Genomic DNA, 19,884 nt, shown 5'->3' on the forward strand with positions numbered 1-19,884 from the left:
AACATAAGGCCACACCGAGAATTACTCAACACACCCTTGTCAAACGACAAGGGTTGAGCAAAAGAAACAAGGGAAGCATCACGAAATTCTCACTGTGTTCAAGATCCTGGCCGAATATGGAGCGGTCCTAGCTATAGAGCCCAGCTCATAAACAACAATAACAGGCCCAGGTCACGGGTCACTCACAAAACGCATGTTGAAGGAAGTTGACCCAATCCTCTTGCCACAACTAGAACGGACCTCATATTTGAGCTACACCACGTCCTAACCTCCACTGAACAACCAAGCTGCTCCAGTACCCATGTCGAACACAGTGGATCTTCAGATGAGCCTTGCTGATTTGCAGCTTCGCTGAAGGTGGTTAGTTCCTTGACACGATGACCTCGCCGATGGCCCAAAACCAAATACCCAAGCTCTTGCAAAAGGCTTAAACAGCAGCTGCCCGTGCTTCCTAAGTTCCACTTGTTGAAGGCATACGGCGCAAATGAGACTTTGAATTGCTCACCCCTCCAAACCCTAGCTCCTACTCTTCTTTTATCATCTAGCCAAAGCCCGTCTCTGCTGCAACCCTTGCAAACCGTTATCCCAAGCCACCTTGGTCCCTTGTCGAACGGCAAGGGCCATGAAAGAAAAAAAAAAAAAGCTCATAAATTTTTCCACACGCCGCGTCACCAAAACAACTTGGGCCCCTCACTCCAAAAAAAAAAAAAAAAAAGGCTAGGCCCTTGCCGAACGACAAGGACCATGGAAGGAGAGGAGAGCCCCCAAATTTTCAACAGACCCAGCCTGCCGAAAGTCTAGCTCTTGAGCTTAAAAAAAAAAAAAAAAAAAAAAAAAAGAGGCTAGGCCCTTGTCGAATGGCAAGGACCATGGAAGGAGAGGAGAGCCCCCAAATTTTCAACAGACCCAGCCTGCCGAAGGTTTAGCCCTCGAGCTCAACCAAAACAACAACCAAAAAAAAAAAAAAAAAAAAAACCTATTGACCTAACTCCCATCCTACCTATAGCATGCCCAGGTATCCAGCTACCAACAGTTCTAGAGGCTCACACAGCTTGTATCACACATTCCATGTGTTGACGCAACTCCTAGTTTGCCAACTTGGGGGACTAGGGAGTGCCCTACGGCTCCTAATGAAGCTGGAATGCTCGGTTACGATTACAAAAACTCACAAGTTCCCAACTCAGAAGTTACTTCTCGACCGCGAACTTGGGGGACTACCGTTTACACCATAGTGAACCGAGCAGACCTAGCATCAAAGCGACTAGCACCAAGGCAGCCACGCCTTCTTCCATGCCGAAGGAAGACACACTTCCGAGGTGCCAGACACCTGCCGAAGCTCCCAACTGCCAAACCTAATCTCCAGGACACGTGTCGTCACCACGACGACTTGCACAAAGTCCCACATTGAAACTTTGTGCAAACTTCTTACTTTCACCTCCCTATAAATAGGGAACAGTACCCAAGTAAAAAGGATAACTACTTTCTCACTTTTACTGTTACTTTGCCAAAGTTACCTCTTGTAACTGACTTAGGCACCGGAGAGCCTTCGGCTGGCACCACACCGGTGTTCGAAGCTTAACGATTGCTTCTACCATTTTGTCTTCTGCAGGTCTCCCACAGCCTATTTCACCAAGGGCCTTAGCCCTCTTCCTTGCTGAAGACTCCACATATCTCATCACTAAATTCGACTCAACATTGGCCGGGCCATTTTGAGCATAAACAATATGTATCTTTGAAAAATACTATTACCTCACATATACTTCAAAAAAATAAGAAAAATAAATATTTTTGGATTCGAATATTATCCATGTATGTACATATTTTTCACGAATATTATATATTTTTTAAAGAATATTTTGTGACAAATACATGTATTATTCACATATTTTATCAATATTATTGAAAAAAATGCAAATAACATAATTAAAATGAATAACTTTTAATTTTTTTATTTTTTTAAAAAATAAGAAAGATGCATGCGACAAAGAGCTTGTAGCTCAAAATATCGCTTGTATGGACGAAAAACAATGTGAGCTCGTATAAAACGAAAAGCAATGTACATGATTCACTTCGAGGTTTTGTGGGCTTCATAAAAGAAAAATAGGGAGAATTTTAATTTAATTTGGATAAGATATCTGTATTTTGTCCTTGACGGTAATACAATTTTTTAAAAAAGAAAATTGACAAATACATGTACGTATTTTAGAACGTATTATGTGCGTTCCTTATACATTTTTGTACTCCATTTTACTGCATCATTCACTGAAAGACAAAGCCAAACCCCAAATAATCCCGGCATTGACAACACACTTGCAGAGAAGCCACAAAATAGGGAAGAAGGAGGAGCAGCTCGCAGAGTTACTGGGAACCCTAGGAGACTTTACAAGCAAAGAGAATTGGGACAAGTTCTTCACCATCCGAGGCACCGACGACGCCTTCGAGTGGTACGCCGAGTGGTCTGAGCTCAGAAACCCTTTGCTCTCCCACCTCCCTCCGCAACCCCAAATTCTCGTTCCCGGCTGCGGCAGCTCCCGCCTCTCCGAGCACCTATACGACGCCGGTTTCAATTCCATCACCAACATTGACTTCTCCAAGGTCGCCATTTCCGACTGCCTCCGCCGCAATGTTCGCCATAGGCCCGATATGCGCTGGCGCGTCATGGACATGACCGCCATGCAGGTACACTTCCACAATTTTAACACTTTAACTGAACAATCATAAAATGTTTTTAAAAAAAAAATTTGTCTTGTGTTTACGAAATTTACAGTTTGAGGACGAGGCATTTGATGTTGTTGTTGATAAAGGTGGATTGGATGCTTTGATGGAGCCAGAGCTTGGCCCTAAGCTTGGGACTCAGTATTTATCAGAGGTGTCCTTATTTTTTATTTATTTTTTGCTTCAAAAAACATGTTGTGAATAATTATGTTTCGGTGGTAATGGGATGTGGGAATTGTTTGTTCAGTGGAATTGTATTTGAATTTTTCAGGTGAGAAGAGTTTTGAAGTCTGGAGGAAAATTTATTTGCCTTACATTGGCAGAGTCACATGTTCTTGGTACTGTTTTTACTTGCTATTGCTTGCTGTTCAGCTTTAGTTCCATTTAAGAAAAATATTAACTCTTGATTATCTTGGTTATTGTAATTCCAGCTTTGATTTTCTCTAAGTTTCGGTTTGGGTGGAAAATGGGTATTCATGCCATACCTCAGAAACCGTCTAGTAAGCCAAGCCTTCAAGCATTTATGGTGATTGCTGAGAAACAGGTTTCCAGTGTGTTGCAGGAGATCACTTCATCTTTCAATGATTCTTCCCTTGCTTTAAAGGGAAGTCAGGTGAGATATCTGGAGTACATGTCTTTGTTGAAGCAAAATGCCTTCTTTCAGCAATAATATTTTTTATTTACTTAGAGTTCTTACACAATAAAAGGTTACAATTGAATAACTAGTTGTGGAAGAATAGTGTTTAGTGTTTAGCCTTTCAGCCAAATGGGAAGTAGGAAGTGCATGTTGAAGAATGTAAAAAAACCACATAGGGAAATTGAAAAAATAATGTGCAATATATATTTGAGTGGTTCCATTACTAAGAACACTGAAGTCTTTTGTGATAAAACCCCACACCTACTGCGCTATGCATGTGGTTAGGTTGTGGACTCTATCGGTGTTAGTAGTAGTAGGCTGCTGGTTTGTGTCTCTGCAATATTATTAGTGCATACTTTTTACAACCTTTCTTGTATGATATAAGCTCGGTTATGTAGACCTTGGGAAACTAGTTTCTCAAAAGATTGACTGAAGCTACTGGTTGTGGATTTAGGCTTGTGGACTTCTTGAAGCTGTTGAAAAGGAGAATCAAATTCGTAGAGATTACTCCACTGGTTCAGATGTATTATACTCTCTTGAAGAATTGCAACTTGGAGCCAGAGGGGATTTGACTAAGCTTTGCCCAGGTCATCGTTTTCAGCTTACTTTGGGTGGTGATTCCCGTTTCAGTTACAGAGCTGTAGTTCTTGATGCCCAGGAATCATCTGGTCCATTTGCATATCATTGTGGGGTTTTTATTGTGCCTAAGGTTTGTCTTAGTGAACTTCTCTGGTCAATGCACTGCATGGTAACGTAAGTGTGCACACACATAAAGCTAATGGAAATTTTGATCCAAAGTAGAGTTATTTTGACTATGTTTTGGCTCTCTTCTGCATCCATGTTGATTGAAATTGAAAAAATTGAAGCATTTCTTATAACTGGTCAAATTATATCCTACCAAAGAAAAGAAGAAAAGAAATTGGCTGACTTTTATGAAATTGGTTCATCTCATAAAACCATAGTTGATACTAATGCTTACAGTTGTATGCTTCTTATTCTGGAAATGCATCGTGCTTTCAATTGGCTGTAGCATCTTGCCATTCAACATCAGGTTCAACCTAGTTTGATCTATTATCTTGCCAACATCAGCAATATCCTCCATGGAAACATCTATCTATCTTTCCTTCTCTCTCTCTCTCTCTCTCTCTCTCTCTCTCTCTCTCTCTAAATATTGTAGGATATTACACTATGTGCATATATGGTTGTTTGTACATTGGGAGTTCTATATGGAGTTTCACCATATTTTGGGCAAATGTGTAGCGCTACGGTTGAAACACGCTTTTACTTATAGGTGACATGGTTGTCTTATGGAAGAAAGTGAAAAAAAAAAAAAAAAAAAAAAGAAAAAAGAAAAAAGAAAAAAGAGAAGCCGTCAACAAACCAAATTATTATTATTTTCTTACTTTATTTCTTCTGCTCCCTTGGTTTTTTATTTATATGCATGGAGGGCTCAAATGTATGAGAAAATCATAACATTTTATGATTGTATTTTTCCTGATGCATCTGTCATCAACTATTTTCTCTGTATTCCTAACTTGTGCATTAGTTCTTGTTATAATAAGTAAATAAATTTTTGATTTCAGACTCGGGCTCATGAATGGCTCTTCTCCTCAGAAGAAGGACAATGGATGGTAGTAGAAAGCTCGAAGGCAGCTCGTCTAGTAATGGTACCTTTCAATTACAATCTTAAGATCTCTGTGATCCTTATTTTCAGGGGTTATTCTTTTTATTGGTATCCTAAATGAAATCGTATGTGCTAAATTAAGGTATTATTAGATGCCAGCCATGTTAGTGCCAGCATGGATGATTTTCAGGTAATGTTTCTTTGTCCTAATCATTTTATGAGACATTCTCAGTTATGACAATTTAACCCTATTAATTTTGGTTATTTACTATCTTTTCTTGGTCTTCTCTTCAGAAGGATTTATCCCCCTTGGTTAAACAATTGGCACCTGGGAAAGATGACAGTGGTGCTCAGATTCCGTATGTACTTGCATCACTTTTTGTTTTGTACTCCAGCACATCCTGTTGTGATTTTGTCCTCTGCATGTCTATCAATCAATACCCTCCAAATTAGTTTTTGAAGCAATGGGCGTAAGGCAAAAGTCTAAGGGTGCTAATACTATACTTTGAAGCACGTTATGGAACTTTCTTGGTTCCTTGATGTTTTCCAAGAATCAATGATACAAAACTCATTTCCAGTTGGACAATTTCTTAGATTATTATTTATATACATGGGTTTCAACTGCATAAGTACTTAAGTTTTTGGCTCTAAACTGCAATGCTTAAAATTTGCAAATTAATATGCAACTTATTTGGCTCATTGACTTTATCGTAGTGTACCATGCTTATACAAGATCATTATTAGCCCCATGCCATAATTATGTTTTGAATATTTTGTTTAGGCACAAAACTAAGAAGACAATTGGTCAAGCCTGTATGAACTCAATGTCTACCAGTAGTGTTGACAGTCGCTTGTCTGATACAACTTTTAAGTTAATATAACTAATTTCTTTTATGTTTTCAATGCCCTCTTGTGGTATTGCAATACAAAAGTTTAAGAAAATATATTTTTTATTCCATGACGCTTTTTTAATTACTCTGTATGGCTCAAAGCATTTATCTTATACGTTTATATTGGCTGGTTGCTTTTGCAGGTTCATGATGGCAAGTGATGGGATCAAGCAAAGAAACATTGTTCACCAGGTTCTTTTTCTTTTCCTTTTTAAATGTTATAGCATTTTCATTGTGCGTATGAGTACTTTGTATGAACTATTAGGACATTGATTTTACTTGTTTACAATTGGAAAGAGGTCGTGGAAATTATTAAGAAAATTCCATTTCTTTTACGTCTTTTCGCAATGCAAATGGAATGAATAAATGATATGTGGATACCATTTGAAGTGTTTCTAAATTTAATATCTAAGCAAAGGTTATCAGAATTTGACATATTTTCAGTAGTTATTATTAGCATTTAATCATTTCACGAGCTCATCAATAACCTACACCTAACAAGGTCATTTGTAAAGTACCTTTAGGCTTAGTGGTGGTGACTGTTGCCCAGATAGCAAGCTAGCTATTCATGTATATGTTGTAGCTTTGGACTCTGAAGTAAATGAAAACATGCTCTGCATTTTTATTGTCCTCTCTTGCATGCATATGCAGGTCACATCTACAATAACTGGACCAGTTATAGTTGAGGATGTGATTTATGAAAATGTTGATGGTGATATCAGTCGCATTCTACCATCCAGAGATTTGACATTTCGTCGCCTTGTTTTCCAAAGAAGTGAGGGTCTGGTTCAGTCTGAAGCTCTTCTGTCTGAGGAAGGCTCCAACAATAAAGTTGGTGAGACTGAGAGGAAAAAGACAAACTCATCTTCTAAATCTAAAAGAAGAGGAATCCATAGAAGAAGTGGTGGTATTGATCTCTGTCTTTGCCATTATAGTTTAAATTGTGTTTCTTTCCTTCTCGATAGTTTTTTTCCATGCATGATATAATTTTAGTGTCTTGTTAGTTGTCTATTGACAGAACGTGAAAATCTCTGTAGATCAAAACATCTCCACCTTCTCTAAATTTTTTTTCAATTTCTGTTAAAATAAATTTGTAGCTCTTGAGATTTGAGCCCGTGGACTTGCAGTTGACAATTTGAGGCTGTTACCATTATGCATACAATGGTAAAACTATATATGTAAAAAGTACTTATTGCGATCATGAGTATAATGAAATAAAGTACTGTTGGGTGCGAAAGCAAATTTCAAAAGATAAGAAATAGTTTTTCTCATATCCCATTTATGCAAAAATTGGCTAGTCCGAGAAGTGGGTGGTAAGGCAATTCCCTTCACAAATACCCGCGTGTTCATATTTTAAATCTTTGATGTAATCAAACTTATGCAGTGTAAACAAACTCTTCTGAAAAATGCTTCTGGAATTTTCCTTTTCAGTTCATACTAAAAGTTCAAACTAATATAGCACAGTGAATATACGTGCATTTCGAGAACCTTTAAATTTTCATTGAACCTGGTGTACTGGTGTGCTTGATATTGAGTAGTAAATGTATCTTTATGTGTAGCAGTACAGATTTTGGCTTCTCGCATGAGGTGGATGCTGTCACGGTCCGAATGAAAAGAATTTATGATGGCATAACTTAAACACTCCCAACAGTAATACTTTGCACTTATGGTCACAATTTAAGGTCTTGTGAAAACCAAATACAAATTCTTAAATGAACATTTTAGTGCTAAACAGTGTCCTGATATACTTGTAATTTTCTATTTTCTATTTTTATTGTTTACTTCGCTGTAGATTTGTAACTGTTTATCATGTTCCATCAGTGTGGTAGAAGAATATCATTGTTTCAAATTTGGGTTAAGTTGATTCTTTGTGTTATCGTGTTGATTCTTATTTTTTGTGTTATTTTTTATTTTATAGAAACAAGCCACCAGCTGAAGGTATATCATGGGTATTTGGCTAGTTCTTATCATACAGGGATTCTTTCTGGGTTAATGTTGATTTCATCTAATTTGGAAAGCATGGCGTCAACTCAAAAATTGGTAAGCACTATAAATTCTGACTAGCATTCGGCCAAGGCCTTTCTTGGTGGTAAAAGGAATGGATCAGCTTCTAGTAGCTTATGCTTCAAATTTGGATAAAATGAAACAAGAACTAAACTTTTAGTTTCAGTTGTAGTTTCCTCCTTAGCTCTTTCTTACTTCTAAGAATTAAACATTTAGAAGAAATCTAAATAATAGGGGGGAACTCATAGAGTTCGCTAGTTTGTTGTCTCGGATTACGAATAGTTCTGTATGTTCCATGCGGTCTGCCAAAAGAGTTAGTCTAGTCATGCCACATGATCCTGTTTTTGTTTCTTATAATATTATTTTTAGGATTGTTGTACCTATTTAAGTTCAAATTCTCACTGGTGGCTTGTGGTAAAATGAATCAAAAGGAGGTCCTATATTCCTTTTCTCCTAGTTGGTGCGCACACTGTTCATCTCATTTGTGAGTAGACAATTTCTTGTTTTTTTATGTGGAGTGGGTTGCTCCAAGAAAGTGCTATTTCTTGTTGTGTGAGGTCTTCCTAGGTGTTAGAACAAGAGGTTACCCATTTGCAATTGTGCAGTTTTGGCTTCTATTTGGACCCTGTAATATTTTTTTTTTTTTTACAATTAGGAAGAAGTGATGTTTATGTGGGGCAGTTAGATCTTTTGCTTCTCTTTCAGAATTCTTGTCTAATCTGTTTAGGAGATTTCTTTTTCTTCTTCTTCTTCTTCTTATTGTGTTTGTAGTTGGCCTGAATAAAAAATATCAATCATGTTCTGACTGTAAAAATGTTTATATACGGTGTTGGGCTTTATTTATGAGGGGAACTTTTTATGTGGGAAAAATTGACCTGTCTAAGCTCAGCTGTCCAATTTCCCTGTTCATCTATTAATGGCTGCATATTCATTTGTCTGCACTAATGTAAAAATATTTGAATTTTCTTGTCATTCCTTTTGTGACATTGATGGTTCTTTTTTTTCACACTACTAATGCTTTCTCAGGTCAAAGCAGTTGTAATTGGTCTTGGAGCAGGTTTACTCCCTATGTTCCTTCATAGATGTATGCCCTTTATGCACACTGAGGTAATTTTAGGCTTAAGCCATCTCCCAGAAAAAAGAAAAGAAATAAAAGAAGATGAGTTTCCTTAATAAAATCATTTAGTGGAATGTGGTACTTAATCATTCTATTTACAGGTGGTGGAGTTGGATCCTGTAGTCCTCAAACTTGCAAAAGAATACTTCAGTTTTGTTGAAGATGATCGCTTGCAGGTAGTTCACTATACTTCATGTTTGCTTCTTTTCATACCATAAAATTATGTAAACAGAAATTCCAAGTTCTTCATTCCTACATAGCAAACTAGTGGCACCTCTAGCTAGAAATGTAATTTATCCCTTTGATTGCAGTAGGGCTGAGTGGAGTTGAGTATGGTTCTTTGGCTACAATTATAATCTCTTAAGAAAAAGAATACATGCAACTCTGTGTTCCAAGTTGCCAAAAAACTTGAGTAAATAAGCACAAAGTGTCTTAGTATACTCTGTTCTTATGTGTCAGTATCTATTGATGTGGTATGATTTTCCCTTTGTCCCTTGTCTCTGTCTGGTTAATGTGCTTTAGTCTACTAGTTGGCTTTGCAATTTTCATGTTAACCTCATATACCAAACCCTTTATTTCTTCCACTTGCATTTTCTAGTTATATGCAAATATCTTCTCACTCTGTAGCCCTAAGATGCCACCTTTAAATTAGGGGCTACAATGGCATTGCGAAAAATGATACTTTACTTTCCCGTCTTTGTTAGGTTGAAGGATAACTTTATAAAGTTTTGATCTGATAATTTACTAGAATGGTTTACTTTCCTTCGTTGGTCATGAAAACAGAGGCTGAATTTAGTGGTTTCTGTTTGTTTGTTTTGGAGTGCACGTTGAAAAGGAACTCAGATGTAAACAAAGCTCCTGGATATAAACATAAGCTATAAATGAGATTGTACTTACCTTGAGATCCTTCTCATCCTGAAGTTGTAATGTATTCAATATTTATCACATTTTAGATTTGTTTTGGTGTATCAGGTGCACATTGCTGATGGTATTCAGTTTGTTAGAAATGTTGCAAATTCTGCTGCAGCTGATGAAATTTCTGCAGTTCAAGAGAAGGAAGGTGCTTGCTGCAACACAGAGCCCCCTTCTTCCAGTGGGAGCTGCTTAGAATCACATGTTGAAGGCAAGGTGCCTTCGAAGGTTGACATAGTTATTATTGATGTGGATTCTGCAGACTCAAGGTGAATGCAGACTGCACCTAGTTTACAAGTATATTGATCAATATAAGAAGTAATACGGATTTTAAAGACTGGGCCCTCATATTCTAATAAGTTATTTGTTTATTTTTGTGCACAGCTCTGGGATGACCTGTCCTGCAGCAGATTTTGTGCAGGAGACATTTCTTCAGACTGTAAAGGATGCACTTTCTGAGAAAGGTCTATTTATTATTAATTTGGTGTCACGGTCACAAGCCATTAAAGACAGTGTTATTTCAAGGATGAAAGTGGTGAGAATAGGAAATTAATGTTCATTATTGTTCATATATAAATTCTGTTATATGTTATCTCCAGGATATTTGTCTAACAGCATCTATGCTTTAAATCTCCTTTTTACAGTCACTTGAATGAAAAATGTGCAGTATGTGGGATTAGGATGGTGGTCAAAAGGATGGGTGCTGTTGTTAGTCTTAGTAGGTTTTTTTTGGGTCATTAGTCATATGCTGCTAAGGCGCACTTTGTTTACCTTTCAGTGACTGGAATTCAAATACCATACTGGCAAGTCCATTCACACAATTGCAGCAATATATAAAAGCACTTGTACTCACACATGTGCATACAATTTGAAAATAAAATCGAGACTTTGCTTTAACAATTATCAGTTTAGAATTGTCTACTAGAGTGTGACAAGTTAATGCAGCGTGTGAAGACATGTAATATTCTCATATGTCCTCTGCTAAAAAAATTTGGTTGGAATGCTCTGTTAGTAAATTTTGTTTTTCCTTCTGTCCTGTTAGATTGTTTGCATAGTATTGTGCTTGGTACTCTTGCACACCCGTATGGAAAATCATATGGCAGTAGTTCTGATTTGCAATTTAATCTCTCTTCAGGTGTTTAGCCATCTTTCCTGCCTACAGCTTGAAGAAGACGTCAATGAAGTTATTTTTGGTCTCTGTTCAGCTTCTTGTATCAAGGAGGATAGCTTCCCTGAAGCCGCTCTTCAACTTGAGAAACTGTTAAAATTGGAACACCCAGAGATAAGCCAAAGCATTATAAATACGACAAAGAAGTTGAGACAATTGAAGTGATTCCGGTTGATTGAAGTAGTGTCCCTTTGAAAACTTTTTTGAGAGGTAATGCCCTATTTATCTGTGAGAGCAGGCCTTCTCAGATACAATCATACAAGTGATGGGCACATGCAAGACAACCGCTTTTCAGAAAGGTGCTCAAGTGCATATTTGCTAGAATGCCCTCTGGATCTGTGGATAGTTTCTCTTCTTCAGCTATTTGAATGCTTGTTTGGGTTACTTTGCCCTCAAGATCTTACCGAGAAGGGCGTGTATGCCTGTATGAAAGTTGCAAACCTATGTAGACAATCTGGTTATAAAGACACGACTGGTTCAATGAAATCTGCCCTATACTTATCTCGAACTACTCGATTTGTAACATGTAGGATTAGTTTTAATGAGTCCTAAAACAGATTCGGAGAAAGAGTCTTCATTCTTGTGGTCTCAAGTTTCTTTACATACAAACTTTGTTCTCTTCTCATACCCGTGCACTTTTTGTTATGCCCCTCTTAGGCACAATCAATTTCCATATTGTGAAAGAACTTCAATTTCTTAACTGACTAATACCAATATACAAAATTCTAAAGTGATTCTTAGGTGATGGACAAGGAATAACTAAATTGGCACTTTCCCATTAATAAACTATTCTTTTGAAATTAGAAAACCAACTTGCAATAGCTAGCTAGAAGTTTGAGACATACTTTGACAGCTAGTTGTTATCGTGAAAAACTTGTGTTTTTTACCCAGTTTAATTTTAAAGCATGCAGTTAAAGTATAATTAAGAAAAATAAAGAAGTGTGTTTTGTCGGTGCCAGCGTCAACATGTTTTGTTCTCCGAGGATTTGATAGGACAAAAGAATGACTTGAGGGAGAAGAAAAATAGGTTAAATTAACCAGAATGGCGATGGAACGGTAATCCAGTACAGTGCTTGATCCGCTACATTTTCCAAGATTGTGAAGCTTTCTTGTATTTCCTTTGACTATTCCTTTCTAGTGACAAAGTAAATAAAGGGCAAAGAATTGAAGACGAAAGAAGTATCTTAAGCAAATTTTGATTTGGTATTTATCCTTTTTTTTTTTTTTTTTTGGTTACATTTTATATATAGCAGTATATATATGCTGCCTAACTAGAGAAGAGACACAGGCCAACCATGGCTTCATATGAGGAAGTAGATAGCTTGTTCGAAAATGCCATGAAAGGCCAGTGGGGAAAGGTGGTGGAAACCTACAGAAATTGTTCCAAGGCTCGAGAGGCCAACATAACCAAATCAAAAGAGACTGCTCTACACATAGCAATTGCAGATGGCCAAACAGAAACCGCACTGGACTTGTTGAACATCATTGCCAATGGAGAAAATGCCTTAAACATATTGAAAATAGGAAATGAGAAAGGCAACACAGCTCTCCATCTAGCTGCTAGGCTTGGCTATGTCCAAGTGTGTCAAAGCATGGTTACCAAAGATCGCAGCCTTGTCTCCCTTCGCAACATCGACGGTGAGACCCCCCTCTCTTCTTGGCAGCTCTTAATGGCCACAATAAGGCTTTCCTTTGCCTTCACTCTCACTGCCAAGAAAAATACCATTCCTTTAGAGACAATAATGGTGATACCATTCTCCATGCTGCTATCTCTGGTGAATACTTCAGTAAGTGCAGGCTATCTATCTTCTTCTTCTTTTTCTTTTTTTTTGGTTTTAATTTCCCCACGTAATTAGTACTTAATTTTAGATTAATGAAAATAATGCCAGTTTTAATTCCTTACTTTTATTTTGGTTAGGTTTGGCATTTCAGATTATTCGGTTGTACCCGGAACTTGTTAACTCTATGAATGAAAATGGTTTCTCTCCCCTGCATATTCTGGCCAGTAAGCCTAGTGCATTCAAAAGCAGTAGTCGCCTTGGACTGATTGGTCATATTATATACCAGTGTAAGAATTTCTACCTCACCAATTTGATTTTATACTCAATTCAAATGTCTACATGTTCAACTGATGATTCAACATATGCATTTGCAGTTTCATGTTCACAAATAACTAAAGAACACATAAAAGTGTAGCCATCATATTTATATGTTGCATTTTTACTAGGTATTATAAGAAGAAATTACTCCGTCTTTTTTGTTCATCATATTTCTCGGATTTAACTATGAAACTTCTCAATTTTGTTTTGTCAGGTTTGATTGTTGAAGAGCTCAAAGAGGAATCATATAAATACGAAGCTTCTCTGCACAACGAAGGAGCACGAAACAATTCTAAATATCCAGAAAACTATGAAACATGCATGAACTTCGCTGGAGTTCTGAGGAGTTTCTTTCAAGTGTTAAGTAAGTGAATCTTGTGAAATTTATATGTCCCCAAATCTTTGTACCACAAGTCTAATTTAGTTTCTTGATTTCCAGCAAACACACGGGGAAACCAGAATTGGATGCTTTGCTCACTCCTTCGAGCTAATGGAGGAAATAAAAATGGCAAAAATGCTGCTGATGATGAAGAGAATCCCCAACAACGGAGCAGCTCAGTGATAAGTAATCCTCATAATCTGTTATGGGAAATATTTAGTTGAAATATCACTTATCAGATTCCCTTGTGGAAGACACAATTTTTTCTGCAGGTGATAAATTAATCACTGAGTCTTGCCTTAGCGACGTTCCCTATAAAAAAATAAGTAAATTAATTTTTAACATGAAAGAAAGAAAAACCAACCTGATAATGAAGTTGAACAGTTTGCACATTATAGTTGAAGTTTGAAGATGATAAGTTAAAGATTCAGTTGATTAAATAGTCCAACTATTGCAGAGGCCAGTCCAGAAGCATCCTCTTCTGCAATGAGATTACAATCAAAAGAAGTATCAGATGCAAAGAGTTCAAGATCAACTGATGGTAAAATTCCCTACAACTAAAAGAAGTCAAAAAAAAAAGGAGAAAAAAAAGAGAGATAAATAACCTTCATGACAAAGACTAACATTAAATTTACTAAATGTAAAAGACCTGTTTGTTTGGATTTAAAACTCAAGTCAAATGTGATATATTTCTGATTGGAGCCACTGCAGCTGGAGGCATTTCAGGATTACCTTCGTCAGTGAAGAAGTCGGAATCAAAAGGTGCCTATGAATATAGGGGATTACTGTTCAAATTTTTTATTTCATCCTCTGATGACATTTTAGGCATCTCAATTGTTCTGAGTAGACTTGACTTTAGCATTATTTTTTCTGCCTCTTTGCAGGTACAAACCAACCACATGAACAGGGGAGAAGAAATTATTCGTATCCGCCCAATTACGCCTCACTAGTTCTATTCTTCAAGCTTATGATGAAGGCCATGCTAATTGTTCTGGGAATTGGTCAGTACCAAACTTAATTCATGGCCCCGATCATCTAGCTAGACATGCAAACCTGTTTAAAACCACATCACTTCCCCATCCAAGAACCCTTCTAAGCGAAAAAATTTAATTCTCATGGACGACAGTTGCCTCATCTCCTAATGTTCTTTTGTTGAATGACATGTAGGCATTTGGAAGATAAAGAAAATCCAAGAAAGGAAAGAGCGACATATATGGGCTAATCAGGTCATGAATGAACTGGTTCAGCATACTTCTTTATACAAGTATCAAAATACTGGACAAAATCCCCATCAACCAAACAAAGATAAAGAAGAATGTGATGTTCCTAATCCTATCTTGTTAGACCAAGCCCCGTCTTCAACAGCTGATCATGTACCATCTAAAGGTGGAAATAAAAATGTTGAAACAAATCTGTCGTCCTCAAACCAAAACAAGTATCAGATAGAGAGTGATCAGAATCAACCAGGTAAACAAATTACACCTCTCTTTTATTTTGGCCTGGTAGTTACTCATCTTCTGTGTACTGCATGCTTCATTGACATTAACAAAAGTGGGAAGGTTAAAGGGAAGAAATCAGGTATTCCTAAATACCATTGAAGTCATTTATTTTAACCGAAATGTTTGTGCTGTATTGAAAAACAGAACAGAAATTTAATTGGAGATGGACAGTAGCCTACTTGTAGGCAACTGGGATGGGTAATTAGTATGAAAATAACTATGAAATATTGTGTTATCTTTTACAAGTTTTTCACCTTCAAACATGGCTTTGAAAACCTGCAGCACATGATTATGAACTTGGACTCAACAACGGTAAAGAGAGGAAGGGCAACAAACCGTTGGGAGATAAGAAGAACGGAAATTGTGAAGCAGATAAAAAGCAGACACCACTATTAATTGCAGCAAAGATGGGAGTGACAGAAATGGTAAGAACAATCCTAGACAAGTTCCCAGTGGCCATCCAGGATGTGGACTCTGATAACAAGAATGTCGTACTGTTAGCAGTTGAGAACAGGCAACCCCATGTTTACAATCTCCTGCGGAAGAGAAAGATACTAAAAGAAAGCTTGTTGCGTCAGTTGGACAACCAAGGTAACAGCGCTTTACATTTTGCCGCTAGATGTGGACTCTCAAGAAATAAGGGAGTGGCTGAATATTTTCGTTGTATTGATAAAAGTCTACAGACCTGGTTATATATACATTACAATTCCTATATCTAAGGCTTAGAAGCCGTGATCCACTTTAGGTGGGATTTAACCTAGAACAATACAGGAAAGTAAATATATTACAATATTATTTCCTAATACAACAATATCTCGTAATACTCCCCCTCAAGTTGGAGAGTGAATATCATGAAGACCCAACTTGTCTCGTAGTGTCACAAATTGATCCTTTCCCAAGGCCTTCGTAAACACATCTGCCAGCTGGAAGCGTGTAGGTACATATGAAGGACTAATCATTCCGGCTTGCAATTTTTCTCGAACTATGTGACAATCTATTTCAATGTGCTTTGTACGTTCATGAAAAACAGGATTTGCTGCAATATACAAAGCTGCCTGATTATCACAAAATAATGGCACAGGAACTGTCTGTAGGACCTTTAAATCCTGTAATATGTAGCGCAACCAAGTCAGCTCCAAACAAGTATTAGCCATGGCTCGATATTCTGCTTTAGCTGATGATCTAGAAACATTAGTTTGTTTCTTGGATTTCCATGAGATGAGGGCATTTCCAAGAAAAACACAATATCCTGTAACTGACCTCCTTGTGGCACGACAACCTCCCCAATCTGAATCTGTTCACCCGTTTTCGCGTTTAGCTCCTGTGATGGAAGGGCGAAGTTCCCCACTGGCTTGGAGACCATGTATTGGTCAACAAGTCAGCTTTCTTTGGTGTGCGAGCGTGCCACTGCTAGCAACGTAAATTCTAGCAGACTATTTTTTAGAAAAGATGGCTTGCGCCCCAAGTTACTGACTTCTAAAACAAACGATTGTGAATTTGGGTGAGGAATATCTCCCAAGTAAGTTCTTTTCTTGCCTTAGACTGGTAAGGACTTCCACAATTTATCTCAGTATCAAACGGCTGTTCTGGCCAAAAGTGTTTGATAGAAGTTGGACTGTTTCAGGCAGAACTGCCTTTTACAAGATAATAAATATGCATGCTAACTCTAGACAAGTTAAAAGATTGCCGGAACTTCGTTTCTGCCTGAATGGGAGGTTCCGATGTAGGCTGGACTGGACGTGTCTGGGTCGGTCCGTACTGCTTTGTGACTTCAAACGCTAGGCTGACCTGCAAATCGATACCAAAGTTGGATTTTGGCAGAGCTTTACGTTTTCTTCACGCTTTGTGAGGCCTTTTGAATGGGCAGAACTGCAACTTCTCCTGCTTGGAAGAGACAGAAGTGGCTATTCTCGATGGTCTGATGAGCTGGGGATTGCACTACGAGAGTTGTTCTGCTTGAACAGGGCTCTTCCTGAGGTTTCTGGGGTCTCCACGTTTGTGAAAACTCGAACTTTGCTTGTCTTGGCTTTTTGCTGAACCAAATTTGTAACGAGGGATCTCGTTCAGGGAAACTTATTTTCTAAGTCTGAACCTTGGAATTCTGATCTGAGGTTGGTTTCTCTTGGAATTCAAGTGAGCTCTTGGCTATTTTTCTTGCTGTTGTTTTTTTTGTTGATGAGTTGAGTGTCCTCTTCTTTTTTGCCTACTTCTGTTTTTATAAGAGACCCTTTTTTAGAGGTGGTTTTAATAATGGACGGCAAAAAGATCTTCAAAAACGTAAAGCAAAAAGATTTTTGTCAATTATGGCAGATAGGCTCCCAGTAGTCATTTCTTATAGCAATCCCTTCCCTGGTTTTCTGGGCGGTTGCTTTTGTTTCAACCAACGCCACCGTCTGTGTGGGCTCTCTTTTTTTATGGTGGTTTGGTTTTCTTCTGTATTTCCTGAATAATTCCTTGTTTCTCGTTCTAACTGAGAAAACGTGACCTGTGAATCTTTTGGAAGATGGCGTATTGCTTTGGAGCAAACATCTCTGAACATAGATGGGCTTTTGATCTTCTATTTTGGCAGTTTTCCAGAGACGTCCCTTCCCATATAAAGAACTTTAGTTGAAAATGCTGACTTTTCAAAGCTGAGGTAGCCACGTGGGAGTGTTTTCAATCTCTTGGGTTTGAGCCCAACAAAAAATTGTGGGCTGATTTTTTGAAGTTTTTAATGACAACTTCCATTTTTGGTCTTTTTGGGCTGGGCGAGTAAATCCACCATGGGCCTGTTTCTGGGTTTCTTTGGTGTGCCAATTTTAGGCCCAAACAGAATCACAAAAAGCTTTCAAGGCAAGATTGTTAGAGGCAGGAAATAACAAACCTTGACCAGGAGTACCCTTGACATATTTGAGGATCCGTAAGGCAGTATCCCAATGAGGTTTTCGTGGTTGATGCATAAATTCACTCAATGTTCGAACAGAATAGGCTATGTCAGGCCTTGTGACAGTGAGATAAATCAGTCTACCAACCAGTCTTCTGTACTTAGTTGGATCATGCAACAGTGCTCCATCTGTGGGAGTTAGTTTCAAATTCTGTTCCATTGGAAAGTTGTCTGGGCGTGCCCCCAGAAGTCCTGAATCTTGCAAAATATCTAGTGCATATTTTCTCTGAGACATAAAAATACCTTTCTTGGAGCGGGAGAATTCAATGCCCAAAAAATATTTCAAATCTCCGAGATCTTTGATGCCGAAGCGTTTCAGAAGGAATGTTTTGAGGTGTTCCATTTCCTGAAGGTCATTGCCTGTGAGAAGTATGTCGTCAACATAGATAAGTACAGCAGTAAATGATGTGCCTTGAGCTTTGGTAAAAGGAGAGTAATCAGCCTTTGATTGTTGATAACCAGCTTTCTGAATGGTGTCTGAAAAGGTGGAGAACCAGTTTCTGGAAGCTTGTTTGAGTCCGTAAAGGGACTTGTTGAGCCGACATACAGTGTTCTCCCCCTGTCGGCGAAGACCAGGAGGAGGGTCCATGTAAACCACTTCATGCAAATCACCATGAAGAAAGGCATTTTGAACGTCCAGTTGATGGATGAACCAGTGGCGGGCAGTAGCAGTAGTGAGTAGACAGCGGAGGGTGGTGAGTTTGGCGGTAGGAGAAAAGGTTTCTTGGTAGTCAATTCCCTCAACCTGAGTGTATCCTTTAGCAACAAGGCGAGCTTTGTAGCGCTCAATGGTGCCATCGGACCTGTATTTGATTTTGTAAACCCATTTGCAGCCAATCGGTTTATGACCAAGGGGAAGAGGAACCAAACTCCAAGTATGATTGTGCTGCAAAGCCTCTAATTCTGCAGTCATGGCCTGTTGCCAATTGGGATCAATGATAGCTTGAGCATATGATGTAGGTTCGGTGTGACCTGAGATGTTAGCAAGAAAAGTAGAATGTGCAAAAGACAAACGGGAGTAGGAAAGAAAGTGAGAAAGTGGATATCGAGTACCTGATGCAGAACAAAGCGACGAGGTTGAGTGACCGGCTCGGTTGGACAGATGGTAATTTTTATGCCAAACAGGGGGTTGCTTAGGATGAAGGGACTGGCGTGGAAGGGGAATAGAAGGAATGGGGTTGGGGGGATGGTTATGCATGAGAGACGATTCGGAAGTGGGTGAAAGAGATGAGGGAGGATCGGCTGGAAAGGGGGCTTGGGGAGACACAGGTCGGATTGGGTTGTCAAGATGGGAGGGCTCGTCAGGCGCGGGGCCATGGGATGACGTGGTTGGAGGGGTGTCAGGTGTGGATGGCTGGATGGGACTCAGTTGGGATGGCTCGAGTGCGGGGCCCAGCTCAGCATGTTGGGTGTGTTGGGTCCAGTGATCAGTGTGATCAAGGCCAGTGTGTGAAAGGTGGGGCGGCACAAAAGTGGAAGCAGTGGGGTTGGAAATGTAAGAACCCAGAACAAAATATCCAAAAAGGAAGAAAATATCTAAAAAGTAAAGAAAATATCTTTTAGCGAAATGACCAAATTGCCCTCGCATTATTTTAAGGGGGAAAATTTGACATTTTGATCGAGAAAGAATTTGGGACTTTCGCCTACGCCATTGCGTAGAGCGCGGCGAGAGGAATTCGTAGACACGGAGTAGACCCGAATCGGAGCCGTAACGAAGAAGTTATGGTCTAAAAACCGCGAGGGGCAAAATGGTAATTTGGTCAAAAAGTCAGATTTTTTAAAGCTCTCTCTCTCCTCTCCCCCGTCAGCTCTCTCTCTCTCCCCCGCAGCTGCCCTCGCCCGCGACCTTCCTCCCTTTCCGAAGTCGCACCGGTCGCCTCGCTTGGAGTTGATCTCTGAGACCGGTGCCAAACGAAC

The 19,884-nt window shown here is 38.7% G+C and overlaps 2 protein-coding genes across 2 annotated transcripts; both read left to right on the forward strand.

The window, feature by feature from the left end:
* The first annotated feature begins 2,280 nt into the window (after window positions 1–2,280).
* LOC117612745 (eEF1A lysine and N-terminal methyltransferase-like) lies at window positions 2,281–11,750 on the forward strand. Its single transcript, XM_034341409.1, has 16 exons — window positions 2,281–2,679; window positions 2,768–2,869; window positions 2,987–3,053; window positions 3,147–3,328; window positions 3,807–4,061; window positions 4,936–5,019; window positions 5,119–5,166; window positions 5,271–5,335; window positions 6,010–6,058; window positions 6,518–6,773; window positions 7,785–7,906; window positions 8,897–8,977; window positions 9,089–9,163; window positions 9,960–10,168; window positions 10,284–10,434; window positions 11,035–11,750. The coding sequence occupies exons 1-16, from the start codon at window positions 2,644–2,646 to the stop codon at window positions 11,230–11,232; spliced, it is 1,980 nt and encodes a 659-aa protein (XP_034197300.1). The 5' UTR covers window positions 2,281–2,643; the 3' UTR covers window positions 11,233–11,750.
* A 1,602-nt stretch (window positions 11,751–13,352) lies between these two features.
* Window positions 13,353–16,103, forward strand: LOC117612744. Its single transcript, XM_034341408.1, has 7 exons — window positions 13,353–13,530; window positions 14,003–14,086; window positions 14,221–14,307; window positions 14,430–14,546; window positions 14,713–15,012; window positions 15,327–15,635; window positions 16,075–16,103. The coding sequence occupies exons 1-7, from the start codon at window positions 13,353–13,355 to the stop codon at window positions 16,101–16,103; spliced, it is 1,104 nt and encodes a 367-aa protein (XP_034197299.1).
* The last annotated feature ends 3,781 nt before the right edge of the window (window positions 16,104–19,884 follow it).

Source organism: Prunus dulcis, unplaced genomic scaffold (genome assembly GCF_902201215.1).
Source record: "Prunus dulcis unplaced genomic scaffold, ALMONDv2, whole genome shotgun sequence".
Classification (NCBI taxonomy): Eukaryota; Viridiplantae; Streptophyta; class Magnoliopsida; order Rosales; family Rosaceae; genus Prunus; species Prunus dulcis.

Bases quoted from the DNA above. Each gene is read 5' to 3' on its own strand.
- LOC117612745 (XM_034341409.1), top strand. From the start codon at position 2,644: ATGCGCTGGCGCGTCATGGACATGACCGCCATGCAG. The intron at 2,680-2,767 runs GTACACTTCCAC...CGAAATTTACAG, and splicing joins TGGACATGACCGCCATGCAG to TTTGAGGACGAGGCATTTGA. The intron at 2,870-2,986 runs GTGTCCTTATTT...TGAATTTTTCAG, and splicing joins GGACTCAGTATTTATCAGAG to GTGAGAAGAGTTTTGAAGTC.
- LOC117612744 (XM_034341408.1), top strand. From the start codon at position 13,353: ATGAAACTTCTCAATTTTGTTTTGTCAGGTTTGATTGTTGAAGAGCTC. The intron at 14,087-14,220 runs GTAAAATTCCCT...TTAAAACTCAAG, and splicing joins GAGTTCAAGATCAACTGATG to TCAAATGTGATATATTTCTG. The intron at 14,547-14,712 runs GTCAGTACCAAA...AATGACATGTAG, and splicing joins GCTAATTGTTCTGGGAATTG to GCATTTGGAAGATAAAGAAA.